A 25,494-nucleotide genomic window follows, 5' to 3' on the forward strand; every position below is an offset into this window, starting at 1 on the left:
AATTGAGAATTCCCACGAAATAATAAGAAGCAATATGTGAAATATATAGCAATTTGTCAACTCCCTATGCTGCTGTATAGCTGTATCCCCCAATTACAGTCAAGTTAAATAGCCAATGTAAATTAAGAGAACAATCCACTACATTGCAGAGGATGATTAGAAAAAAAGTTAAGGTATGCAATATTTTGCACAAGTTTTCAAAAAACTACAAAACCAAGTTTCCTGAAAACAAAACATCAATAAAGTCAAATTTAAGGGGCTTCAGGAAGCCTTTGAACTTCCTTGAGAGCCTCACAGAATTTCAGCTAAAACTGACAAAAAAGGCTTTCCATGAAAACAATCCAAAACAAATCAGGGTTGCCAGCCAACTTCAAGGCTTTTTCTAAACCTCCCTATGCTCTTGCAAGATTTCTTAAAAATTTGATCGGTCCTACAGATATAAATACTTTTTTTAGTAATGGTATTTGATGCATCTCCCTTTGAGTACAGTGTAGAAACTCTTCCATGATCTTTGATCTTTATTGATGAGTTGCCCAAGCAAAGGAGATAAATAAAACTGAGACTACTTATAATAATAACAGATAAATCATTTCTGTTCAATGAAATAACATTTAGACAGTTTCCAATTTGACCCTAATTTCCTGAACTTCTGTATAACCTGTGTTTGGATTCAAGCAAGATGCCTGATTTTCTTTACAGAAATTATAATATCAATGAAAGTGGCTAACATTTCTTAAAGAATGCCCCCCAGTTGATTCTAACTCTTTTTGAAGATCCAGCTCTTAGGAGGTAATTAGAACATGACCAACTAAGGAAGAGTAGCTCATTTAACTAGGAAATTAAGATTATAAATAAAACAAAGTATCGGTTTTTTTATGGGTTTTCTTAAAAGAGAAAAATGATATTTGTAAAAATAATCAAAATATCCACAAAACATATTTTGTCACCCATTTCTACGTCTTATGCAAACTGAAGAATTCTATGAATAGAAATGCAGATGTTTATATAAGAATTAAGAAATTCAAATTTAAGAAGCTAGACACTAAGAAATTAATATTAGAATTAGGAAACTATGATTCGAGAAATTAAGAAACTAGAAATAGGACAACAAGAAACTTAGATTAAGATTAACAACTTTAGAAATTAAGACTAGAATGAAAATTATTTATATTATTTAAATAAAGCCTCAGAATCAAATTAATAGCCTGGCAGGTTATCCTCATTCTAATTCCATACTGAAATCTGGTTCATAAAACAATTCCTACAATTTTATTACCAAAGATAAATACAGATTATACACCAGATTAAAAAGCATATCCAAATTAAGTTTTACTTAGCTCACACTGTTTCAGTCACTTTCTATTGGGAGCAGAATTACAGAAGTAATTAGTTTAGGTCTACTGATCAATAATCTCTACTTCTGAAATCTTCCTTGATGCCTTTTGCAGGGAAAACCAAGAAATTCTTTTTCTTGGTTTGAAAAAAACTCTTTTTCAAACTTTGGCAATCCTAAAACCTAATTTTGCCAATATTTAACATTTTAATCAATCTAGAAAACCTTCCATTCTCTTCCTAATGTTTGAGATATGTGAACCTATAAGAAGTTGAGGAGCTCAAATCTCCCCCAACAGCATCAACTACTGCATTCTGATATGTAGAATTTCACAATTTCTATTCTATTAGTAACTGATGCCCAGTGAAGTAACTTACTTGATTGCCCAATGCAAAGGGGTAGAGCTCACAACTCCACCAACAGCATCAACTACTGCATTTTGGGATATGTAGTAATTCACAATTTCTTTTCTGTTGTTAAGTGATGCCCAGTGAAGTAAAGTAAGATTTTCTAAATCTCTTTTGTTTACATTATAACCTGCCTCCACAAGCTGTTTGCATCTTTCAAGGACTCCACACTAAAACAACACAAAAAAGCAGCAAATAAAACCAAATTAATACATTGATATCATGCACATAAAACAGGCCTTTAGTTTGATAGGCCTATTGGTACACTGAAGAAGTAATAATGACATACACTAATTATGTTTATTGGTCATTATGAGTTATGAATAACTATGGTTTTTAAAAACTATTTTAAAAAAGAGCGTGATTTTTTATTTTTTCAAAAATTTTCAACATTGACATGCTTCACTTTCATAATACTCACTACAATACCATGAACTTAGTAATGATGGGGTCTTCCATATATTGCCAATTATATTTTCCAAGCTGATCATATAGAACAGCTAATCAAAAGAAGTAGGGGGAGTCTTTATCCTTTTGCAAATAAAAAGGTCTAGTGGCCTTCTTAAGGCTGAAAATGATTGGAGATCAGACACCTGCCCTTTATGTCCCTGCATGACATTGAATTAAAAATTCAATCAGAACAGAAAAAAATCAATCAGAATAGTGATAAGATCCAAAAAACATGAATACACTCCCCCCCCCCTACAAATGCAGACACGTGGTGTCTCTTTTAACTGGTGATTGGTCTAGATAATTCTATGGAAATTTAGGTATTGGTCTTAAATGACCAGACAACTGTCTTAAATAGATATATTGTAAGTGCATGTATCACATATGATGTTTAATTTCCATCAAAGTTGGCATTGAAAGGTGTTTAAAGTCACTAATTAAAAAAAAGGGCAAAAGTTGTAATTCTAGCCACTTACTTCCCAGCATTATTCAAATAATCTACTTGAGAACAAAGGCTTCTAGCCCCCTCAGGGCTAGAAGCTCTTCTAGTCCCCTCAGGGAAGGGGGCCAAGCATCTAATTGGTTATCAGAAGCGGGTATTCCTATTGTTGTATCTCCAGTATCCAATGATGATAGCCTGAATGAAACCATGATTACTGTCTCTGAGTCACCAATCTCTGAAACTGACAACCTGCTAAATGAGGATTTTCAGACAGTGGACAGAAAACAGAAACAAAAAAAGCCTTCTATGAGTCCTCCTGAAATAATGGGACTCTCAAACTCAGTTCCAGCAGTGGAGATAAAGGACAAACCCATTATCCTCTTTACTCCAACAGTAAACGATAAATCTTTCTCTATCAAAAATATTATTAATATTAGAATGAATCTTTTCAAAACTTTTAGATGCAGCTTGACTGTGAATGTGAACAGAGATGGTTCACTAACGGTTATGTTTCTAGACAGAAATGAAGCCTGCAAAGCAATTAGCCTATATAAAATTGGCAATATCCCTGTTACACCTGAATGGTGGGAACCAACCCTGAAAAATTCTCAGAAAATAGTACTGTACAACAAACCATTGGAACTGTCAAATGATGACTTGAAAGATGGTCTTATGAACAATAAGGGGGAAATGCTGGAGGTTCTGAATGTTCATCGTATGGGCAGGCTAGATTCTAAGGGAACAACAAGCAGTAAGAGTTTCCTCTTTATCTTACCTGCTAGTTCCCAATTTGACTCGGTATTCCTTTTTGGTCAGCAAAAAGCTCATAAAATATACCAAGAAAAACCTCTTCAATGCTCAAAATGTTTTAAGCTTGGTCACTCATCTAAGTATTGTTCTTCTTCTGAACCAGGGTGCCCTAATTGCCTTGGTAATCACTCCTTGTCTACAGAAAGTAGATTCACTTAAGTGCCTAAATGTACAAACTGTGATGGTAGACATCAATCAACAGATCACAATTCATGTCCTAAATATGTTCAACGAGCTAAAGTTTTAAAGATTGCTCTTCAAGAAAATGTCCCTTTCCCGATAGCTGCAATGGAGCTGGCCAAGCTGTCCAAAGTACCATCAGGTCCAAGAGTTAATGAGGCCAAGGAAGGGAATTTAGCCCTTCCTCAAAAACCCTGGCTACAGGTCCACAAGAACAACCCAAATCAAGCACCCATACCTCCTACTGAGACTTCTTACCCTCTGTTGGCTAAGGAGCAACCCAAGATGACTGAAACTAGTCCATCCCTCAACAATCTAAAACTAATCCTAAATCTTGGTCTGAAAGAGTGGCTGCTTTTCCTAGTATTTCTACTCAAGCCATCACTATGCAAGATAGAGTTGGACCTCATATTACTAATTTAATTAAATATGTTGCATCAGTGGACCTAATATTACAATCAAATATGGCTAAAGATAAAAAAGCCGGTTTAACAAAAGAAATTACAGAACACTACTTTTCCAATTCTATTTTCAACAAAATAGGAACAGTATTATCATCCATTCTCTCAAAATATCATGCATGTCACCTATTCAACCCTTCCTATGTTAACTAAGCTCCAGATACTACAATGGAATTGCGTCTCTTTAAATTCAAATAAACTTACTGATCTTATCCAATGTGCAAATGATAATAGAATCGGAATTATTTGTCTACAAAAGACTAATCTTCATCAGTACAAGAAAATCAAAATGCCTGGGTACAAGTGCTACAGGAAAGATAGATCAACTAACAGAAAGGGAGGGGGTGTGACAATTTTTGTTCATGTTTCAATCCAACACTCCCCTCAACCCTTAACTATCTACAGGGATGAAATAGATGTTGTAGGTATATTAATTACCTTAGCCAATGGTAACCATCTTGCCATATAATCCTTTTATAATCCATGTGGTAGTAAGGACATCCAAAGTATCTTGGAAACAGAATTATCAGGTAATAATACCTTTATTTTTGGTGATTTTAATGCCCATAGTCCTCTCTGGGAACAATCAGCTGGTAGCAACAAAGCAGGAAGAGGAATAGAGTACATATTGTCCAATTTTCCTGACACCTTGATTTTCACTCCATTTGACTTTAAGACCAGATATAATATTTCTTCTAACTCTTTCTCAACTATAGATTTGCTTCTAGGTCCTTCTTCATATTATAATTTAGTTCAGATGGTAAAAGTTTCGTCTCTTCAATCTGATCATTGTGCAATTCTTACATCATTTCAAGATTTATGCTACACTCCCAAACCCTACGTCCCTACATTTATCAACTCCAAAGGTAATTGGTCCCTTTTTCGTGAGATATTAAATGAAGTAGATTTTTCCTTTGTTTCTCCTAATTCTGATATTAATGCCATTGAGTCTAATTTGAGATCAATCCTGCTGGAGTCAGCTAAATTGGCAATTCCAATGACTAGGGTACATTTTTACTATGGCTCCAAAATACCCAAGAATTGGTGGAATGATGAGTGTAGGGTTGCAGTTCTGGCAAAAAGAAAGGCTCGTAAAATGTTTCAAAAGCACCCATTCAGTCAACAGCAATCTCTTATAAGCAGTCATGTGCTAAGGTGAAACTAATTTGTAGGAGAGCTAAACAGAGTACATGGCTGAATTTCAGCTCAAGTATCAGTTTTAGAACCCCAATTTCAAAGGTCCATAATTTCATTAGCCAACTAAATAGTGGAAAGCAGCCTAATGATGACCGTAGCTTTGATATCATTCAGGATGGATATCCAATTGTCTCAGATAAAAAGAAGGCAGATCTGTTTACCGATGTTTTTAAAAATGATTTCTCAGATTTTCATCCCAGCCGACCCCCTTTTTGTAATCACCCTCTTACCTGTTCTTATAAGGGTACTCTGATGAAACCTTTTTTCCCAAGATGAATATTGTATAGCACTTAATTCTCTTAACATCAAGTCTTCCCCAGGTTATGATGGTATTTATATGAAGTGGATTCTTGAGTCCCCAAAGGTGGTCCATGCAGCCCTCTTAAGTCTTTATAATTTTATTTGGTCAAGTCAAAAGTTCCCAGATGCCTGGAAGATTGCTCAGGTATTCCCAGCTTTAAAACCTTCTTATTCATCTAATGATCTCAAGTCTTACCGTCCTATATCGGTATTACCTTCCTTTAGGAAAGTCCTGGAAAGGCTTTTCTTATCAAGAATTGAGTGGTTTGCTGAAGTCAACAATCTCTTTCCTAGTGAACAAACAGGTTTCAGAAAAGAACATAGCTCTTTAGACAACATTACCCGGCTAGAAATTGATGTTTGTAACGCTCTCAAAATAAGACATGTCACAATGGCTGTTCTGTTTGACTGGTCGAATGCCTATGGAAATGTAGTCCACAATAAATTATTGGAAATCCTAATAAATCTTGACTTCCCGTATCCTTTTATAAGTTTTATAAAGTCTTTTCTAACTGATAGATATTTTTACGTTCAAGTAAATCAGTCTAGAAGTGAGCAATGCCCCGAGAGGACTTCCTGAAGGTGCAATATTGAGTCCTCTTCTATTCAACTTGTATGTTTCTGAATTTCAAGTATCTCATGCATCATTTGGCCTTTATGCAGATGATTTGATTATTTGGAAGTCAGGAAGGGATATTGGCCTTCTTCAAAGTCTTATTCAACAGGATATAAGTTTAGTCCAGAGATTCTCTTTAGCATTTGACTTCCCAATCTCAATCAGTAAAACTAAAGCCATTATATTTACTAATGGTACTCTAGATCCTCCTAATCCACTGACAATTTTCTCAAGGGAGATCCCATATTGCAATTCAGTGAAGTTACTTGGTTTATTAATGGATTCTAAAATGCAGTGGCATGAACATATTAATTCTTTGGAATCTCTGATTATTCAGAGACTTTGTATTCTAAAAAGACTTGCTGGAAGTAAGTGGGGATGTCACCCAAAAATAATTTGGATTTTTACAAATTATATATTCGTTCAAATATAGAATATGGGATTCAATTTTTTTTCAGCTCGTCTCCCATCCTCATTCAAAATCCTTGAATCTTTACAAAATTCTGCTATTCGAATAGCTTTGGGTGTGCATAAACATACTCCTCTGTCAAAGTTAAGAATACTGTCGGGATTGGTGTCCCTAAGTGAAAGAGCTTCTAGTCTAAGGATAAAGTATTTCTCGCAAATCCAGGCTTATGGAACCAAGCATGCGCTGAGAAGTCAGCCTGTCCCAATGCCCATTCATCATGGAATCAGTTTCAACTGGAGGTCCCAAACTGGAATCAACATTCGCTTTATGCATATCCCTTTACTGAGTCCCCCCCCATGGGAAATGAGTCCTCCAAGCTGTCAAATAGAACTTATCTCTATTAGTAAAGATTTGATTCCTAATTATGAGATCCAGACTATTTTGGGTGAACACATCTCAAAGGCTTACCCCAACTATAGAAAAATATATACAGATGGATCTGTCCAGAGGGAAACAGCTGGAGCAGGAGCATGTATCCCATCCCTGAATTTGAATATTTATTCTCCTCTTCCATTGGGATCTTCTATCTTGTCTGCTGAATTATGTGCCATCCGCCTGGCCTTGGATGCACTTATAAATTATAACATGGAATCTGAAAATATACTCTGTCTCTCCGACTCTAAATCAGCATTACTACTGATCCAAAATATTAATAGAATTAATAGAAAATGAAGTTTATTTTCAACATGTTCCTAGTCATAAAGGTATAAAATATAATGATATGGCTGATTCTCTAGCAGCAAAGGCTTCCTTGTTATCTCCTAGTCCTTCCTCTGACCTCAATTCACGAGATATTATCAGGCAAAGATCCAAAGTTAATCACAGTAAATTAATGCTATTTCCATTTCATACAAGATTAAATACAGTGCTATATTACCGGCTGAAATCAGGTGCCCTACTTCTAAATAGCTTGTTATTTAATTGGAAGCTACATCATTCCACTTTATGCCGAATCTGCTTTTCAGCAGAGGAAACAATCCACCATATTTTATTTGATTGTCAGGCTCAGAGTGAGGAGACTGTTGCTCTTAAGCGAATCTGCTCCTTGGCTAAGATTCCAAATACTTATACAGCTATCCTGGATTCTAACCGCCATGGGAAATTGATCGTAAGATATTTAAGACAGCAATTGATACCTTAAAGAAGAGAAATATTGTTTAATAATGATTAAAGCTTGAAGAAGTCAATTTTTAAAGGGACGCAATTTATCCATAGTTTTTGATTGTGCAGAAAAGAGCGGGAATGAGTAGGAAGAGCCGTATTGGTACCGGCTTGCCTAGTGCCTTAAACTGCTGGGGACAGGTAGCTCAGGTACTCGCACTTCCCACAATCAATAACAGTGTATTATTGTTCATAATCGTATATATCCATTGTTTGCAGACTGGAGGAGAATAGTGCTTCCAGTAGCTAGTTTTTCTGGAGAAGAAGTCAAAGAGGTGAAAGGACTTGTTGTTAGTCCATATACCTCCCTACAATCTTTGGAACTGGAACTAGGCTTCACAACAAATTTGAGTGGATATTTGGGCTTGTTAAACCTTGTCAAAACCTATTCAAGGCCCAAGCTTATATAATTTTGACCAGGTTTAAAGCTATGACATTTCTAGGCCCAAGTATTTTTGGAGAAGTCCCAAAAAATTCTGGTATAGTGCAAACATTGGGCAGATCACAACAGATGAACCAAAATTTATACAAGAGAGAAGAGAAAACCAAACCCCAAGTTGCAATTCTTGGGAGACACCTGACTGTTTAGAAGTGGCCATGGAATTCTTGTGTTGTTTTGAAATCAATTTTAAATGAATAGAAGGCAACAGCTGAGTACACCTGGTACTTTTACAATAAATCACATCAGTCCAGTATTTGCTAGAAAACATAACTCAATGATAATTTATTGTGCCCTAAGGCCCATGCCTTGTGGGCCTATTAGTAAATCTGGACCAGTATATAATTGCAGAGCTCTACAACCCCCTTCTTTTCATAGGTACCCTATAAAAATGTTGTCACTCATTTGGCTCATGATTATATAAGAATCATTCCAATAATGGTAATCAGTGATAACATGACTGTCCTAAACTAAACTAAGAAGGTACATAAGTCAAAGTCACTAGTTACAAAAAAAGGGGGAAACGAAGCCTTCAGCAATAAATTTGAGTTAGCCTAAAGAATTCCAGGGCTGTTCAGACCCCCTCCCCATATCATAGGTACAAATATATTTTTAAAGTCTTGTGGCATTTCAGACACTCATTTGGCTCATGATTATATAAGAATCATTCCAATAATGGTAATCAGTGATAACATGGCACCAATACAAGATCATGTGTTGGAATCATCAAATTGATGAGGTTTTTTTCAATATAATCAGATTATCTAATTAGGGTTATTGAATTCACTCAAAATTGCAATTTTAGCCCCATACTTTCCAGCAGCCCTTTGGTTAGGCCTCAAGTCATTCAAATAGTCTAATTATAAATAAAGGATTGTTGGATGAATTCAAGTAGATTTGTGTGCTTGTTATACCAATCTGACATCTGAATTGTGCACATAAATGCTGGGCTACACATTCTGAGCCTATATAAAGGTAGGATATAAGTAAACGAAGGCAGTAATTCTGAAGTTTAACACCATTCTGACTAACCATCTCGTGCAATTTAATAGGCCTAAAATGAAAATAGTTATTAAGGCCCCCATAGAGAATCTTCTCACAATAACAGGAAGCATAGATTTCCAAAGTTTCCAAAAAATGTTAGTTGGTTGTGAAAACAAGGAATGCATCTAGTGGAAGAAGGTCTCACCAAGATAAGATACATATGAGATAGGCATTTCACAAATTTAATATTAAGCTGGAGGACATAATTAGGAAAGGGAGAATCAAACAGCTAGTATGGTAAGGATGGGAAATCAAATATTAGTTCTTCTCACCAATAATTTTTTTTTTCTTTTTGGGTATGGTATTGAAGCAATGTGGCTTTATGGCCTAAGCCACAATAACAGCACTGGACATTATGTATCATATTTTGAAAGAGTATTAAATAGGGAGCCAAATGGTGGTATCTACTTCTTGTTTTTGCACCTGACTTTGGCCTTTTTTCATACATGAACCAATTTTAGGATTAATATTTCTATAGGACAGAAATCAGATAGAAAAGAGTAACATAACATTTGAATTGCAGATCAATACTTTTTTCAGCATAATAATCACTGTCAACACACTACCCCCCCCCCCCACAACAGGCCAAATGTAGCCTTAGACTAAATATAAAAGTTTACTGATTTTGCTTCTTTTTTTTAATTAGCTTCTTTTGGCATTAGTACAGTAGAGGTTCCTAGCTCTTATCTACAAAAAATGTGGAATTTCATGTTTTTTGCCAGAAGAAAGATTATGGATGTGTGTTTATTTGTTGTTGTTTTTTCCAGGGTGATTGTATCAACCCAGTGGTCTTAGAATATTGCAAGATGGCTCATTCAAATGGAAATTAAAAGCTCTAGAGCCTTTTTAAAGTGACCAAAAAATGGGAGGGCAACTAGGCCCCTTCACACACTTGGAGGATAAAGTTATCCCCCCCCCAAGTCTCTGGGGAATGGCTGGAAGCAGTGAATTTTACACATTATATACTTATAACATTGATTATTGCAAAGTATACAGACGTCTTCAGGGAGACTTTTTCTGGTGGGGGGGGGGTAGGGGCTATGTTGGAGGATATTTGCATGGAGAAAAGTTTCATAGGAAAAGGGGATTTTCCATGAAGGGGCCATCAGATTTCCCAGCCTTATATAAAGAAGGACCAGAAATAAAATAAAAAAACTAGTTTTTTCAACTGAAAGTAAGGAGCAACATCAAAACTTACAATGAACAAAAATGATTATGTATATCAGGGGGTTCAATCCCTCATCAATATCTCACTCTTTATGCTAAAGTATTTTTTAGTACTTTCAAAAGAGCTATGTATTCTAATTAAATGGCCTTTGTGATTCAAAGGTCATTCTTAAAGAATTAGAAAAAAATTCAAACTCTAGCGTAAAGGGCAAGGTATTGACAAGGGGGTAAACTCCCTCATATACAGACTAATAATTGTTTGTTTTAAGTTTTAATGTTGCTCCTTACTTTCAGCTAAAAAAAAACTTGTTTTTTTTATTTAATTACATTTAAGCTGCTTGTTCTTGTAATGGCACAAACTTCAGAGAAAGCATATACCATGGCTTTTATTTTTATTTTTACATCTCTCTAAGGGCATTATTATTACATATAGTTATTTACTATGTTATGTACCTCTCTAAGTTATGTATAGAGGTTAACAACAAACTTTTGTTATCATTTAAAGCCTCCAAAAAAAAAAGAATCAATTAAAAAAAAGAATCAAATTAAGGGGAGAATAAGTAGCATACAGACACGAAACTACCTATTAATAATTAAAAAAAAATTTTATTGTATAAATAATGAAGAATTGGTAAGGATAACCAGCACCAAATTGTAATTTTGAGTGAGAAACCCCTAAAGTTCTATCTTCTCATCTTTATTTACCCCTGTTTAAAGGCCTTCAGATAAGACACATCAAAACATTGTTATATAGACTTGACCAAAGGGTATGTTTAAATGCCCACATTCCAGTTTGAACTACACCATAAAAGGTAATAATTGTTGTTCAATGCTGGTGATTGAATTATAGAATATAGTAGCTTAAAAAAACACTGAAAAGTTGACTTTATCTAAAGTAAGCAAGGATTTACAATAAAAGGGGACTGAATTCACATGGATTTACAGGCAAACTAGTAACCAAGACCTAACAGGATAACCCACTTAATGTCTCAAGTGGACTACCATGTTTTAGGTTCAACATATAACCAACAAGTCCCCTGGACACACAGGCAAATGGGGACACCTATAGTTTCTTAAGTGTTTTGGTAAACGGTGTGAGTAGCCATGACTCTCTTATTAGACAAATACTTCTATGTTAGCTTTTACATAGGTATGCCAATCAAGAGTCTCATGCAGGATGACAAAGTTTTAGAACTGACACATGAGCATTAAGTTGTAGAAAATCACAGGAAAACAAGCATCCAGTCCACTGCCTAAAATCTCAGGTAGATTGACCAAGTTTTAGAACTTAGTTGCTCTAGTTCTTCCTTTTCTAGTGTTCCTGTAAGTATGCTAGTTCTTCTTCTTTGTTTTTCTCCTCTACCTTAGATAACTGTAAGTGGCATATGGGGAAATGGTCTTACCTGCTCAGGAGTTACAGAAAAGACTACAGAAGGTACTCAAATTTCCTTGAGTTTTGCCCCACGATGCCGTGCATAACCCTCGCACTACTTCTGTTGTCCCTAGTGATCATTACCCCCCTCCAACTCGCCCCAATCGTTTTGATACAAGAAAAATCCCCCTTCTTGTCCAAATAAGAGTTTTCACTGAAAGATATAGAACAATTACCTCAGCACAGCAGCCCTTCTTGGGGACCACCTCAGCAGAGTAGCCCTTCTTGTGGACCGACTCGATGAGATCTGGTCTTTCCGGGAGCTGGTTTTTCATTGACATTGCTTGTGCTGGTTCTAAAAGTAAAGCAATAGCAATAACAAAACAACTAATGCCAAATAAACAAATCATAAACACATTTACCCAACATATATTTCACGATATTATTTATAAACTTTTCAGCCCTACTTCCCAAAAAAATTAGAATTTTTACCAAAACTAAATTAGGTTGTGCAAACAAACAAGCCAACGAATATTTTGTTTATTATTACCCCAAAATTATGGTAGATAAATAGATAATGACCATATCATTGTATATTAATTTGTCTACCATAGCTAGAAATTATAGGTTTTCCCATTAATTGTTTTTTTTTTATCCAACTCTAAAAAAAAAAAAAAAATAGTCTGGTCTGCTCATTCAGAAAGTCTCAAAGAAGCCATAGTAATTTATTCATCAAAGAATCTGCTCGTGTCTGCTGTAAATATGTATTTTACTGTTATAGGAAAACATTATTGGCTTTCAAAGAGGTTTCTTTGTCATTTTACATCAGCACCAACCAGATTCACACAAACAAACTGGTCAGATGAAAGCGTTATCTATACCCCTCCCCTCTATCATTACTCTTGAATTATATTGGCACCCTTGGTTCTAGCCCCCCCCCAAGATTTTTCTCTAGATCTGCCCCTGTTGTCAATGGCGACTATGTTTGACCATTGGCAGTTGCCATTGGGGTCAAAGCATTTTGATATCATTAGATTCCTTATTTTGTCCTCCATTTCAACTTAAAAGTTATTTCTAATGAGTAATTTAATTTTTTGAATGTTAAATTTTAAAAAGTCAACACTTCTAACAAAATTACTGAAAACATAGTCTACTACTTTTAACAAAAAGTGTTAAAAACCACTACTTTCACAGAAAGTATTCAAAATAACTATTTTGATAAAAAATTGTTAAAATAGGACTACTTTGATGAAAAAGTAAAAAATAGCACTACTTGGGTAGGGTAAAAAATCAGTATCTGATTGAACAAAATTATGTAAGACTAAAACCCTCACATCTTGATACCAAAGAGGTATTGAGAAGAATTGTATATATCAATTAGTAGCTAAGAATCTAAGCTATGCATCAATATAGTTATTGCCAAAATTATTCAAGATTAAGCACTTGAAATCATTAGTTCATTGACTTACATCTAAGAACCTCTTCAGGAATACCAATTATCCTATTTTGATGTATACATCTTTTCAGTGTTTCAGGTTTTTTCACATATTAACAGAAAGCTGGTTGTTTACTGATTCTAAAAATATAACTTGTATTGTTTGATATTTATTTTAAAATTCACGAATATTAAATACAATTTTTTCTTTTCAATTGTTAGTCAAAACTGAGATGGTATTTTGAATTCATGACAACAAATTACTCCCACTAGTGTGAATCAAGTGGGTGGCTGGCTATGTCCACCTTACAGACAGTAAAATTGTATACATCTGTCCTGTAAACTGTAAATAGTACAAGTCCCTGAAGATGAAAGTTGAATTGAATTAACTAGCCAGGCTATAATAAAAAGAATGTAAAAATCCATATATGATAAAATATATTTATCAACAATCACAGGGAGAACAGCTATCTTTTTGATTTTCAGTAAAAAATAGTTCTTAAAAATGCATTCTTCAATGGAAAGAATACATTTCATTTGGAGGGAAGGTAAGGGTACCCAATCTAAAAAATAGAAAATGCAATTCTACTGAATTCTTTTAAGAAAAAAAAAACCAGTAATCTAGCTATCCAAAAGATTTATAAAAATTGACCCCTTCCCCATTTTTGTAATATTTTAGTAAAGTGAAAAATGAGCCATAAACTACCATAAACCTAAAAGTTGCCCCAGCCCATTAGCAAATTAAACCTCGACTTTTTATGGGTAATTTAGGCTTAGGGAATTTGCCAGAATTCCTATACAAAACTCTTTTTATATGTCTTTGCTAACTAAATTTAATATGTGCAAATGTTCCAGGGGAAGTTTTTGACAGGGTTGGGATTGTCTTGGGGTTTTTTAAGGGGGGGGGCAGTTTTCAATAGTGGAATTCTCTGCTGGAGCAACTTTCCACTGGAGTTAAAGGGATTCCTAGGAATCTATCTGAATCCAGGGTAAATTTCGAACATGATTTTAGTAGTTTTAAATAAAAAAGTAGTTTAAACTCATAAATTAGTCGTTTTCAAATAAAAATATGCTTAAGATAATTTTTCAGACAACATTTCCTGGGAGATTTCAGCAATGATGGAATTGTCTGGGAAGAATTTTGGAACTTAAATCTTAAGAATTGTCTGTGAGTGAGGAGAATTTTTCATGAAGAGGAGCTGGATTTCTGGCACCAGTTGAAAAACGATATTAAATTAGATAAAAAAAAAGAAGTGTTTTTTCAGCTAAAACGAAGTGCAGAATAAAACTTAAATAAACAGTAAATATTTATGTATGAGAGGGGTTTTCTCCTCCTCAATACCTTGGTCTTTACATTAAAGTTGAGCTTTCCAATTCCTTAAGAACAACTTCTGCAACTAAACAGTAATTTAATTAGAATAAGAAGGTTTTTTTTAAGTTCTGAAGTACATTAGCATCAAGAGTAAGGTATTGAGGAGGGGGCAACCCCCTAAATATGTGATAATTTGTGTTGCATTTATTGGAGGTTGCTTTGGACCTAGGTTGCAGCTGTTGCTACAACTATGATTAGGCTAATTTTTCTGCAATGTGTTAGGTTAATAATAACTTTGCATTGAATTAGTAATGCATTGGCCCAACTACCTATAGCGACCCTGCTTGGAGGAAATCTTTTTAACTTGAGTGATTTTGCCCACCAACAATATTTCAAATCTAGCATCCATTAGCACCAAAAGCAACCAATTTACAAATACTTTAATACCCAGAACCCATAGCTCCCAACTTGAAAGGTAAATACAGATATATCTAAATTATCAATTCATAAGACTAAATATTAAGTTAGTTTACCTCTAATACAATGGATTTTATCCATTTCTTCATTAAATAGCAGTTTCAAAAAGTAGTGTAACTTAGGTTTTTAAAATGCTGATAGCCTGGACATACACAAAAGCAGTGTAGTTTCATGTCAACTCTTAGGCTGTACTAGTGGATTGTACTTTCACAAAGACTCATTATATCAAGTTACAGGAGGGAGGGACTAGGTTCTCTGGGTGATAGTATTTGACATTTTATTTATAAAGAGTTATAATGTGGTAAATGTTATTTGACACTTGAATAAGACAGAAGCAAAAGGTTTAGAAAATGTTTTGAGATCTTGGGCAATGGAATTTGGCTCTTTTATTGTAAATTATAAGATAAATTAAATATGAAATTTCCAAGATAGGAAAACAGTAGTGGTTTTAGGCCTCATAACCTGGGGGAGGAGTAGGTATACAATAAGAATGTAAAATAAACCTTAATGTTAGACTTTAGAAGAACTTGGGACATTTGCCCCTCCCTCATTTCTGCCCAGGAAAAGAACTGCTGCTGGAGAAAAGCCTAGGGTTTTTAAACAGACAACTCTATAGCATTGTCTGTAGTAAAGACCATAAGGCTTCATTGTTTTATTATTTGTTTTTGCCCGAGGCACTTCATAGGGAAGGGATAGTAGCAGAAACTTTAGAAGGGATCATTAGATTATAAATTGGAATTTCTATTACTGTTTTTAAGAGTCAAAAGTGATTGGAGGGTAACTAGCTACCCTGCCCCTTTTCACCCAAATGCTTCTGATAAAGTTTCAGATAGCCATTTTGTTAGACATAGTCCAAAGATCAAATGACAAAAAATTCCAGGGCTAATAAAACCCCCTAGAGCCCAGGTAGAGGTACTGTAAGCTATGCCTTGGGGGCATATAAAGTTTTTATGGAAGGGTTTTCAAAATAATATATTTATATTTGAATTTATTCCTATGAGTTCATTTAGCTCAACAGCTTTCTTTGAAATATTAAAGAATGATTGGTACTTTTATGATATACCCCCTATCTAACATTCTTCTATTATGGTTGTCTGATGCTCAATTTTAATGAAATATACCAAAGTAAGATAAAAATACATTATTTTTGAAACAAATTTGGGCTATATTTGCAAATTAGGGGGTGGGGGTGAAGTATAGTGGTTTGCATGCCTAATGTGTTAGGCACAATTATTATGCGCATCCTGTAATAACAATTGTTTTCTAACTTCCAACTGTCCAAATAGTTTACCCCCAAGCCTCCTAATTTGGAAATATATAGCCCAAATTATATATTTCCCATCTATTTTGTCACTTCTCTGTGTCTTGTCTCGTGTTAAGCTGAAAGGAACTGGCAAAAAAGCTCTATAATGCATCAATGAATGAACAAATTAAGCAGTAGAGGGATTGCTGTGCAATTACCAAAAGTTCATTATTTCTTCTGATTTGTTATTTCCATTGGTTTTAGAGAATTAATAGATAGAAAGAGTGTTTTAAAATTAGAGAAAGTGGCGTGTTTTGTAAAGATTGACCTGTCTTGACTGGAGTTCTGTTCTATCAGCGTTGAATAAATATTAAGTCATCATATCAATAGAGTGAAGTACTGCCAGGAAAATTTATCGAAAGGTGCAGAATATGTATACTTAGGAAAACTCAAATCCTGCCTAAAGTAGGCCTACCTTTGCCTGAATTACTGCTATTGTGAATTCTGTTTATATTGAATAATAAAATCCCAGGCTTGTATTTTGAACATAAAGATGCTTACCACTTTAGGAAAAATTTAAGAAAAGAAATTTAGACTAAGGAAACTTAAGTAACCATGAGATTGTTAAATCAATACACTCCATTTCACTATCCCTTACTCCTGACTCTGCAACCTTCATTTTTGGCTCACCCTTAGCTTTCTTTGGTGCTTGGGCAGATTCTTTGCCACCTTGACCTCTTTGTGAATCAGTAATATCTAAAAAAAAAAAAAAAAAAAAAAAAAAAAAAAAAAAAAAACCTACAATGAGCAATTTGTTTATATTTGCATAAATCACATCAAGAATGTGCTTGTTTATAAAAACTGTCCTGACGAGTTCAGTAGTTGTTAAATTATTAACAGCTTTATCTTTTGTATAAGATAAAAGCTATTTTGATACACCTTGGTATGCTTCATTTTTATTTGTCATTCTACTGATATGAAAATCTTCAGTAAATTTAAGAAATCTTCAGAAAATTTAAGAAAAGAAATTTAGACTAAGGAAACTTAAGTAACCATTAGATTCTTAAATCGACACAGGGAAAAAGTTGCTAAAAAAAATCATGAAAAGGCATACTTAGAGTAGCTTTGAACATCTCTACTTGGAAAACTTAGCTTAACCTACATCTGCCTGAGCTGCAGCTTTGCTAATCATTTTGTTTAGAGCAGGGCACTCTGTATCAAAGGAGTCGTCAGAGAAACTCGAAAAGGGCTCATTCAATCGAAAATTGAAAGTGCAAGTGCCCTTTTTAACAGTCAAAAGTGATTGGAGCCTCGTCACATTTGACCCGCCTTAAATAGTCGAAAGAGAAATGGTATGACCTAAGTCGTGTTCTGAAACCCAATTTCAGGACCTCACAGAGCTGCAAACTCTGGTGCGGTGAAGACACTTCAAATAATGACGACGACACTAGTGAGCTGCTGGCATTCGCCGACGATACTACAATGGACTCCTGTAACTCTAGCATGACGTCACTCCATAGAAAACTAGAGATTGTCGTAGAAGAAACTTACGTCTGGATGAATCCAATCGATTTGTAATAAATGTCAACAAATCGTGTGTGCTATTCTTTTCAAGGATTAGAACAATTCATCCAGAAATAACTGAAATTACAACTTCTAGAGAAACCATCAGGCGGCCCAAAACGGGTTTTGCCAGGTATCTAGGTGTACTCCTGGACGAAAACCTCTCCTTTCTAAACCAAATTCAGGCTGTGGAGCTGAATCTCTCTCGCAATCTTGGGATCATCAAGAAACTGAAGCAAATATTCCCTCAAAAAACTCTTCGTCTACGTATGGTATCCGTTCGGAAAGTTTTTTAACAAGTTGTAGGGTCCCTCAGGGGTCTGTCCTTGGACTGAGCTTATTCCTTCTATTTATAGATGATTTGCCTGAGATATTACCACTTTGTAAAATTGTAATGTTTGCAGATGATAATGTTATTTTTGCATCCCATGCTGATTTATCCATACTTTTTCATTATCTTAATAACTCACTGTTATCTGCAGGAGATTGGTATCCCAGAAATTTACTTTCATTAAATGAGAAGAAATGTCAATATATGCTGTTTTCTCGATCTGGTTCTCAGGAAACATAACAGTTTTCCACGGTTCTTTGTATTCACATAGATGCAAAATTATTTATACCAATTAATTGGAAATCTACAACTGAAACGAAACTATTCAATACACCTTTTGTGGGCCTAAAAAGTAATTTCAGAGTTGTGAACTCCTGTATTTTTTTTTTCCAACTTCATACAAACTAAAATGACAAAACAATTTAGCAATTATTAGATTATTACATGCAAATGCTTCAGGATGGGAAAATTTTCATACATAAGGTCCTTAGCACACCCTGTTTGGTCCTAATTGATAAGAAACCTTATCTATAATATGAGAAGTTGAATGGGAGGGAGGGTTCACACCAACTCCATTTCACTATCCCTTACTCCTTTGTGCAGGTATATTGCAGTTAAAATAACTTGCCTTGATCTGTCTCTGATTGACTTTTCATCCTTCATTTTTAGTTCGCCCACAGCTTTCTATGTTGCTTAAGCAGATGCTTTGCCACCTTGACCTCTTTTTGAATCGGCCATATCTATAAAAAAAAACAAACTACAAATAGCAATTTTTTTATATTTGCATAAATCACATCAAGAATGTGCTTGTTTATAAAAACTGTCCTGACGATTTCAGTGGTTGTTAAATTATCAGCTATTAGTTTATTAGTTAAATTATTAACCTTTATAAATAATAAAACTTTAAATTATTAGTTTTATAAAAATTGTGAGTTTAAAATTTTTTGAATAATTTTTCTATCAACGTATCATTTTCTTAGCTATTGAGTGACATAGAATACATCTTCGTTTTTAAGAAGTTACAATTTAGATTCATGAAAAGATTGAATATCCTTCACAAATCATTTGTTTAAATTACCACTTGATTCTTAGGAAAGAAACAACACATCTAATTCTTGGGTATCTTTGATAGACCTACGACCAAGATTATCTCTCTTTTCATAGTATTTTTGTGCAATTTTCTAAGCTAATTGTCTTTTCCTTGCATAATTTATATTTGAAACACTAGCAGAACTAAGAAAAAAACATATATATATCTTCATTAATTTGACAAATGATTAATTCAAATAAAATCCCCCCTTGCTAATTAAATGTGCAGCTTAACTTAACCAGGGTTGTAGTAACAGCTAGCAACCTAGTAAGAGACAATCATGTCCTATAAAAAACTATAATACCCCATAGTCCCTCAAAATGGAGTCAGATTCTTTGGCATAAAATATATTTTGATATTTAACTCGTTACAATTTAAATCCATGATACAATTGATTATCCTTCATAATTAATTGTTTAAATTATCTTTTGTAATTAACAAAACTGATTTTTAAAACCTTATCTTAATTACCTTAATTAACACTTCAGAGCGACAAGGTTGCTCTGAAACAAAATCAATAAATGAAATGGCTAAAATATTCATTATTTGGAAAGCTAATGATCACTTCAACAGTTGAATCACTATCAGATATCTGTTATGCCGTGAACAAAGTGCATTATTTAACCATTGAATTTTGTCTAAATTATCTTAACAGTTAAGCCTAATCACCAGCACACACTTAAAGATTGAACATAATCTTAGAAAATGCTATCTAATTTCATACATGGGATCTCAAAGTTTGAACCATGTTTTTAACTTATAACCATACTTTATCATGGATACATTTCAGTGTTTGTGTCAGGTCAGGGTTGTGAAGCAGAATAATTAACACTTAAAATAGGATGGAATTAAGGGTGGCTTTTGTTTAAGTTAAAATGTTATAAGAAGTTTTCATAGATAGTAGCCAGCCAAACCTACATAGCCCTGTAATGACCATCATCTCAACTACACAAAACCATCTATATCACATCCACATAAGGAACCAAATGTCCATATTTATAAGATAAATTTTAACAATAATATTTTCTCAGATTTGTCACTCCCCATGAGTATTGGGTTTGTCCTAGAAGAACTGCAAAATTTAAGTTTGGATTAGTCTCAGTCAAACAAAAACAAAGTGTAGTCAGACCAGTAATTTTACAAAATACATTTTTCTACACATTACAAAACGAGAATGTTGATATTATAGCATTTCATTCAGAAGAGGGCAAAGACAAGAATGTTATTTAATTGGTAATAGTTAATTATCTTCTGAAGGGAACACTATTAAACAAATAACAATACCATTAAATTCTCCCATTGATACTTTATCCAAATGAGATATCTGCTACTCGAGTAAAATGACACCCTAACAGTACCAAATACAGCCTAGACTCCATTCAAAACTTTAGGGATTTGGCTAGTTAGGCACTTGCCCTAGATTGCATGTATCTATGATTTAGTTGCTTAGTTTAAATTTTAAAGAATACATGCCTAAGACTAGATTCCACTGGGAGATACTTATGTATCTATACCAAAGCATCAATACTTTTAGGTATTGTATCAAAGTATCAATACTTCCAAGAAAAAAGACATTAATACCAATATAAAGCAGTGCTTCAGCAGAGCTTAATAGGTGAGAAACATCTTAAGATAAGACTGATATCAATGCTACATTAAATTTTCCAAGCCTGGGCTAATCAGATGTAAAGGCAGTAATTTTATTGAAAAAGAAGGCCTAAATTACTGCATAATTAGCTGCCTTGCTATGGAACTTGATTTACTTCAACAAATAGGAGAGCATTTGATATTGTCTTTTTTGAATTAAAATTTTGCACAAAGAATCCAAATTCTATTTGCAACTTGGGGCTTTCCTGTTATACCTTTGTTTTTGTTAAGAAGGCTTCCTTTTGTTTATCCATTATGGTGATATCCTAACTCAGTTTGTGGCTATGCATTTTGTTAAATTGATTTTCCTGAATTCAGATTTCAACATAAAAAAAAACTACAGAAATTTCAACAATTTGAGGGTCACTCACCAGAATTCCTTTGTTATGACCTTATTGATAAGTATTAAATAATTTTTATCAATTCCCTGACAAATAAACTATAGAAGAAAAAGCTACTACTAGTAAAGTTCTATCTTTTGTATAAGATAAAAGCTATTTTGATACACCTTGGTATTCTTCATTTCTATTTGTCATTCTACTGAAATGAAAATTTTCATTGGGATTTGTTTTTAAAAACCTTGTCACTTTTTTCATAAGCAACCCAGCATGAAAAAAAGATTTCTTGGTCTCTCTAATTGTCAGGGGTGAAAAATAGGTGACTTGAGAGCAACTGTCACCCCTAGATTAAAAAAATTAATAATTTATTAGTATGCTAAGACATTCAATATAAATTCTTGCTCTCTTCCTAAAATTGCGTGGATTTTGTGAGCATGAATTTTGTGAATTGTGACATAACTTACACTAGTAGGTTTTACTTATAGAAATAGCGTGAGCACCTATATGGAGGGAAGCTACCTTCAATTTTTATATTAATGTTTTGATATTTCTATTATACAGCATCAGAAGTGCAGATTAGACCAGGTAAGCCACCCCCCCCAAAAAAATAATGGCAAATATATCAGTTGATATTAGCCTATTGTCTTACTAATGAAGTGAACATAGCACTTGGTGTCTTTTTAGTGCTCTTTACAAATACAATAATTGCTTCTATTGCAAATTAAAATTTTAGCAATTTTTGAGCTCTTCAAAATGACAAACTTTCAATTAATGTATGACTTATCTGTTATTTTCAACAAAATAATACTACATTTTCTTAGTGCTGCTTTCTTGGTCATTTTTGACAAAATAATGCTATATTTTCTTAGAGCCAAAACTATTTATAATAATGTTAGGTGCAAATTCTATTTGCAAAAGAAGCAATTATTATATTTGTAAAGAGCATAAAAAAGGCATTGAATAATAGGCTATTTTCACTTTATTGGTAAGTCAATAATATGAAGTGATATATTTACACAAATTCAGTTCATGGATACCCATCAGAAGTATGCTAGGCTATTTCCTTTTTACATTTGTTGTGACTAAACTGTTATATTTAATAAATAAGCATAAAATAAAAAGAAATGGGCTACTAGGCCTAATGGTCTACAACTAAATCTAAATAAATTTCACAAATGTCTAGACTTGTAAGACTTTAATTAAAAAGAATAGTATAACCTAAATTGACATTTAATGCATTCAGTGAAGGTTTACAGGAAGAGCTACTACAAAGGAAATATGTTAAGAAATAAATTCTTACTTCATAAATGCAGAACAGTTGTGGCTAACACATTAAGAATACAGCACCATTATAGCTTAGTTTACCCCCAACCCCCCTAATATGAAGATACATTCCAAATTATGGATTCTGTCACCCATAACGCTTGTTTTGTCACAACTGATTCATTTTATGGGTACATATGTTAAACCAAAAGAGATGTATTGCCAGAGTGCATGAAAAATATAAAATACAGGTTATATAACAGCATATTCAGGGGACTGGGAATAAAAAAAATTGAGCTGCAGTCAAAGTGTGGTGGCTACAACTGTTCTGCATTTTATGAGGTAAGGATTGTTTTCTTAACCTAGGCTATTTCTTTCTCAATACCCCCTAATATAGATCTTTACCATGTATTCTTTAAAACTACAAAAAAATTATGGATAAAAAACCTCAGCCTTAAATTTTGGTGCCATAATAGATAACCTAAATCCACACTAAGTTAGCAGTAAAATTATGGCAGTTCATATAACTGACTTATCAATGAACATACTATTCAATGCCTTTTATTATGCTCTTTATGAATATAATAATTGCTTCTACCATAAATTCAAATTTAAGCACTTTTGGAGCTCTTAAAAATGTCACATTTTCAAAACATTCTGAGTTCATAGGGTATAACTGACTTGCCAATAAAGTGAACATAAGACTTGTCTTTTTTATCTTCTTTAAGAATATAGTAATTGCTTCTATCACAAATTCAAATTGAATCACTTTTTGAACTCTTAGAACTGATAAATTTTCAATTAAAATATGAGTTATCCCTTGCTCTCCACAAAATAATACTACATTTTCTTAATAACATCTTTTCCATCATTTTTGAAAAAAAATAGGACTAATGCTACAATATCTCAGCACCAAAAGGTAAAATTCTAGTTAATTGACTTCTTGCTATCTTGGGAAAGGTTTAGGTAAGGAAAATGAAACTTTCAGGGATGACTACAGAATAAAGCATATTCTGGGAAGGTATTTCCAAGCAACTACCTCCACTCCTTCCCCCTCTAGAGGGCCCTGACCTTTAAAAATATTTGTGTTATAAAAGTGAAACCTTGCAAAATTGATCTTCTGCTTAATTGAAGTACAACAAAATTGTTTTCAGCTTCATAACTTTGCTCAATTCCATTTTATAGGGTTTTAAAGATGTGCAAGTACATTTCCTAAATTTTGGAAAAAAAAAACATTGATATGGCTCAGACTTCTATTCAAATAACAGGAATTGCATTTTCAGAACTAAAGGCAGAGAAAAGGCAACTGAAAACTGAAAATTAAGGTAAAACGTTGTTTTGTCAAAATTTCAATAGACCTGTCATGTAGGTGAATTTCAGGGCCTTCTAGAGGGATAAGTGAAGGTGGTTACTCAAAAATACCTTCTCGTGACAAACTTTAGCCTTTAGACCCGTCCCTGAAAGTTTGATTTTCCTAACTTAACCCCTTTCTGAGATAGCCAAAAGTCAATCAACTAGAATTTTACCAAAAATCAAAAGTGCAACAAACGCTGCGTTTAGGATTAGGTAAAAAACAAAACTAATTTACCAGAAACCTAAATCCAGACTTAGGGAACTATGGATTCCTCAGAACAATGGCCATAGTGATTATTGTAAGGAAAGAAGCGCGAAAACCGTTACGGGATGCGTTCCACGTTGACTAATCATGATTAATGATAATAAGAGCGGGGCTTGGTGACGTTTTTTAGGATTAAATAAAAAAACAGGTTTTTTTTTAATTGAGAGTAAGGAGCGACATTAAAATTTAAAACGATCAGAAATTACTTCGTATATGAAAGGTGCTGCCTCATCAACGCCCCGCTCTTTACGCTAAAGTTTGACTCTTTCTCTTAACTCTACTTTTTAAAACAATAAAAAACTTTAGCGTAAAAAGCGGGGCGTTGATGAGGAAGCAGCCCCTTTCATATACGAAGTAATTTCTGTTAAATGAATAAATAGTTGAAATTACTAAAAATACTTTAGCGTAAAGAGCGAAGTATTAGAAGGAGGTGAGCCCCTCATATACGTAATAATTTCTGTTGGTTTTAAAGTTTAATGCTGCTCCTTACTTCCAGTTGAAAAAAACTGTTTCATATTTATTTTTTCATTTTTTTTTTTAAATAATGCTAGAAAATCCTGCGCTCCTTTCATGGAAATTTTCTTCCTCCATGACCAATTCCTCGATGGAAAGTTCCCCCGATGTATCCTCTCTTCTCAACCCCTCCCCAACCAAAAAATCCCCTTGAAAACGTCTGTACACTACCCAATAACCATTACTATATGTAAGCACTGGTCAAGGTTTGTAACTTGTAGCCCCTCCCACGGTGACTGTTGCGGAGTAAGCAGTCCCCAAAGACATAGTTATAAGGTTTTTCGACTACGTTGAATCAAATGGCTATCTCAAAATTTTGATCCGTTGACTTTGGGAACTACGTGCCCTCCAATTTTTTTGCTCACTTAAAAAGAGCACTAGAACTTTTGATTTCCGTTAGAATGAGCCCTCTTGGAACATTCTAGGACCTCTAGGTCGATCAGATGACCCCTGAAAAAAAACACGCATCCGTGAACTGCCTTCTGGCAAAAAATACAAAATTCCACATTTTTGTAGATAGGAACTTGAAACTTCTTCAATAGGGTTCTCTGATACGCTGAATCTGATATTGTGATTTTCGTTAAGATTCTTTGACTTTTAGGGGGTGTTTCCCCCCGTTTTCTTAAATAAGGCAAATTTCTCAGGCTCTTAACTTTTGATGGGTAAGACTAAACTTGATGAAACTTATATATTTAAAATCAGCATTAAAATGGAATTCTTTTGATGTAGCTATTGGTATCAAAATTTAATTTTTTAGAATTTATGTTACTATTGAGCCGGGTCGTTCCTTACTACAGTTCGTTAACACTAACTGTT

General features: G+C 33.9%; 1 protein-coding gene across 1 annotated transcript; it reads right to left on the reverse strand.

Annotated features, from left to right (window-relative positions):
• Positions 1–1,357: 1,357 nt before the first annotated feature.
• LOC136041040 (putative palmitoyltransferase ZDHHC13) lies at positions 1,358–24,224 on the reverse strand. The gene is made up of 4 exons (XM_065725572.1): positions 24,136–24,224; positions 18,838–18,949; positions 12,085–12,203; positions 1,358–1,910 (listed from the first exon to the last, which is right to left on the reverse strand). The coding sequence occupies exons 2-4, from the start codon at positions 18,863–18,865 to the stop codon at positions 1,707–1,709; spliced, it is 351 nt and encodes a 116-aa protein (XP_065581644.1). The 5' UTR covers positions 18,866–18,949; positions 24,136–24,224; the 3' UTR covers positions 1,358–1,706.
• Between the last annotated feature and the right edge of the window lie 1,270 nt (positions 24,225–25,494).

This window comes from Artemia franciscana, chromosome 21 (assembly GCF_032884065.1).
Source record: "Artemia franciscana chromosome 21, ASM3288406v1, whole genome shotgun sequence".
Lineage (NCBI taxonomy): Eukaryota > Metazoa > Arthropoda > Branchiopoda > Anostraca > Artemiidae > Artemia > Artemia franciscana.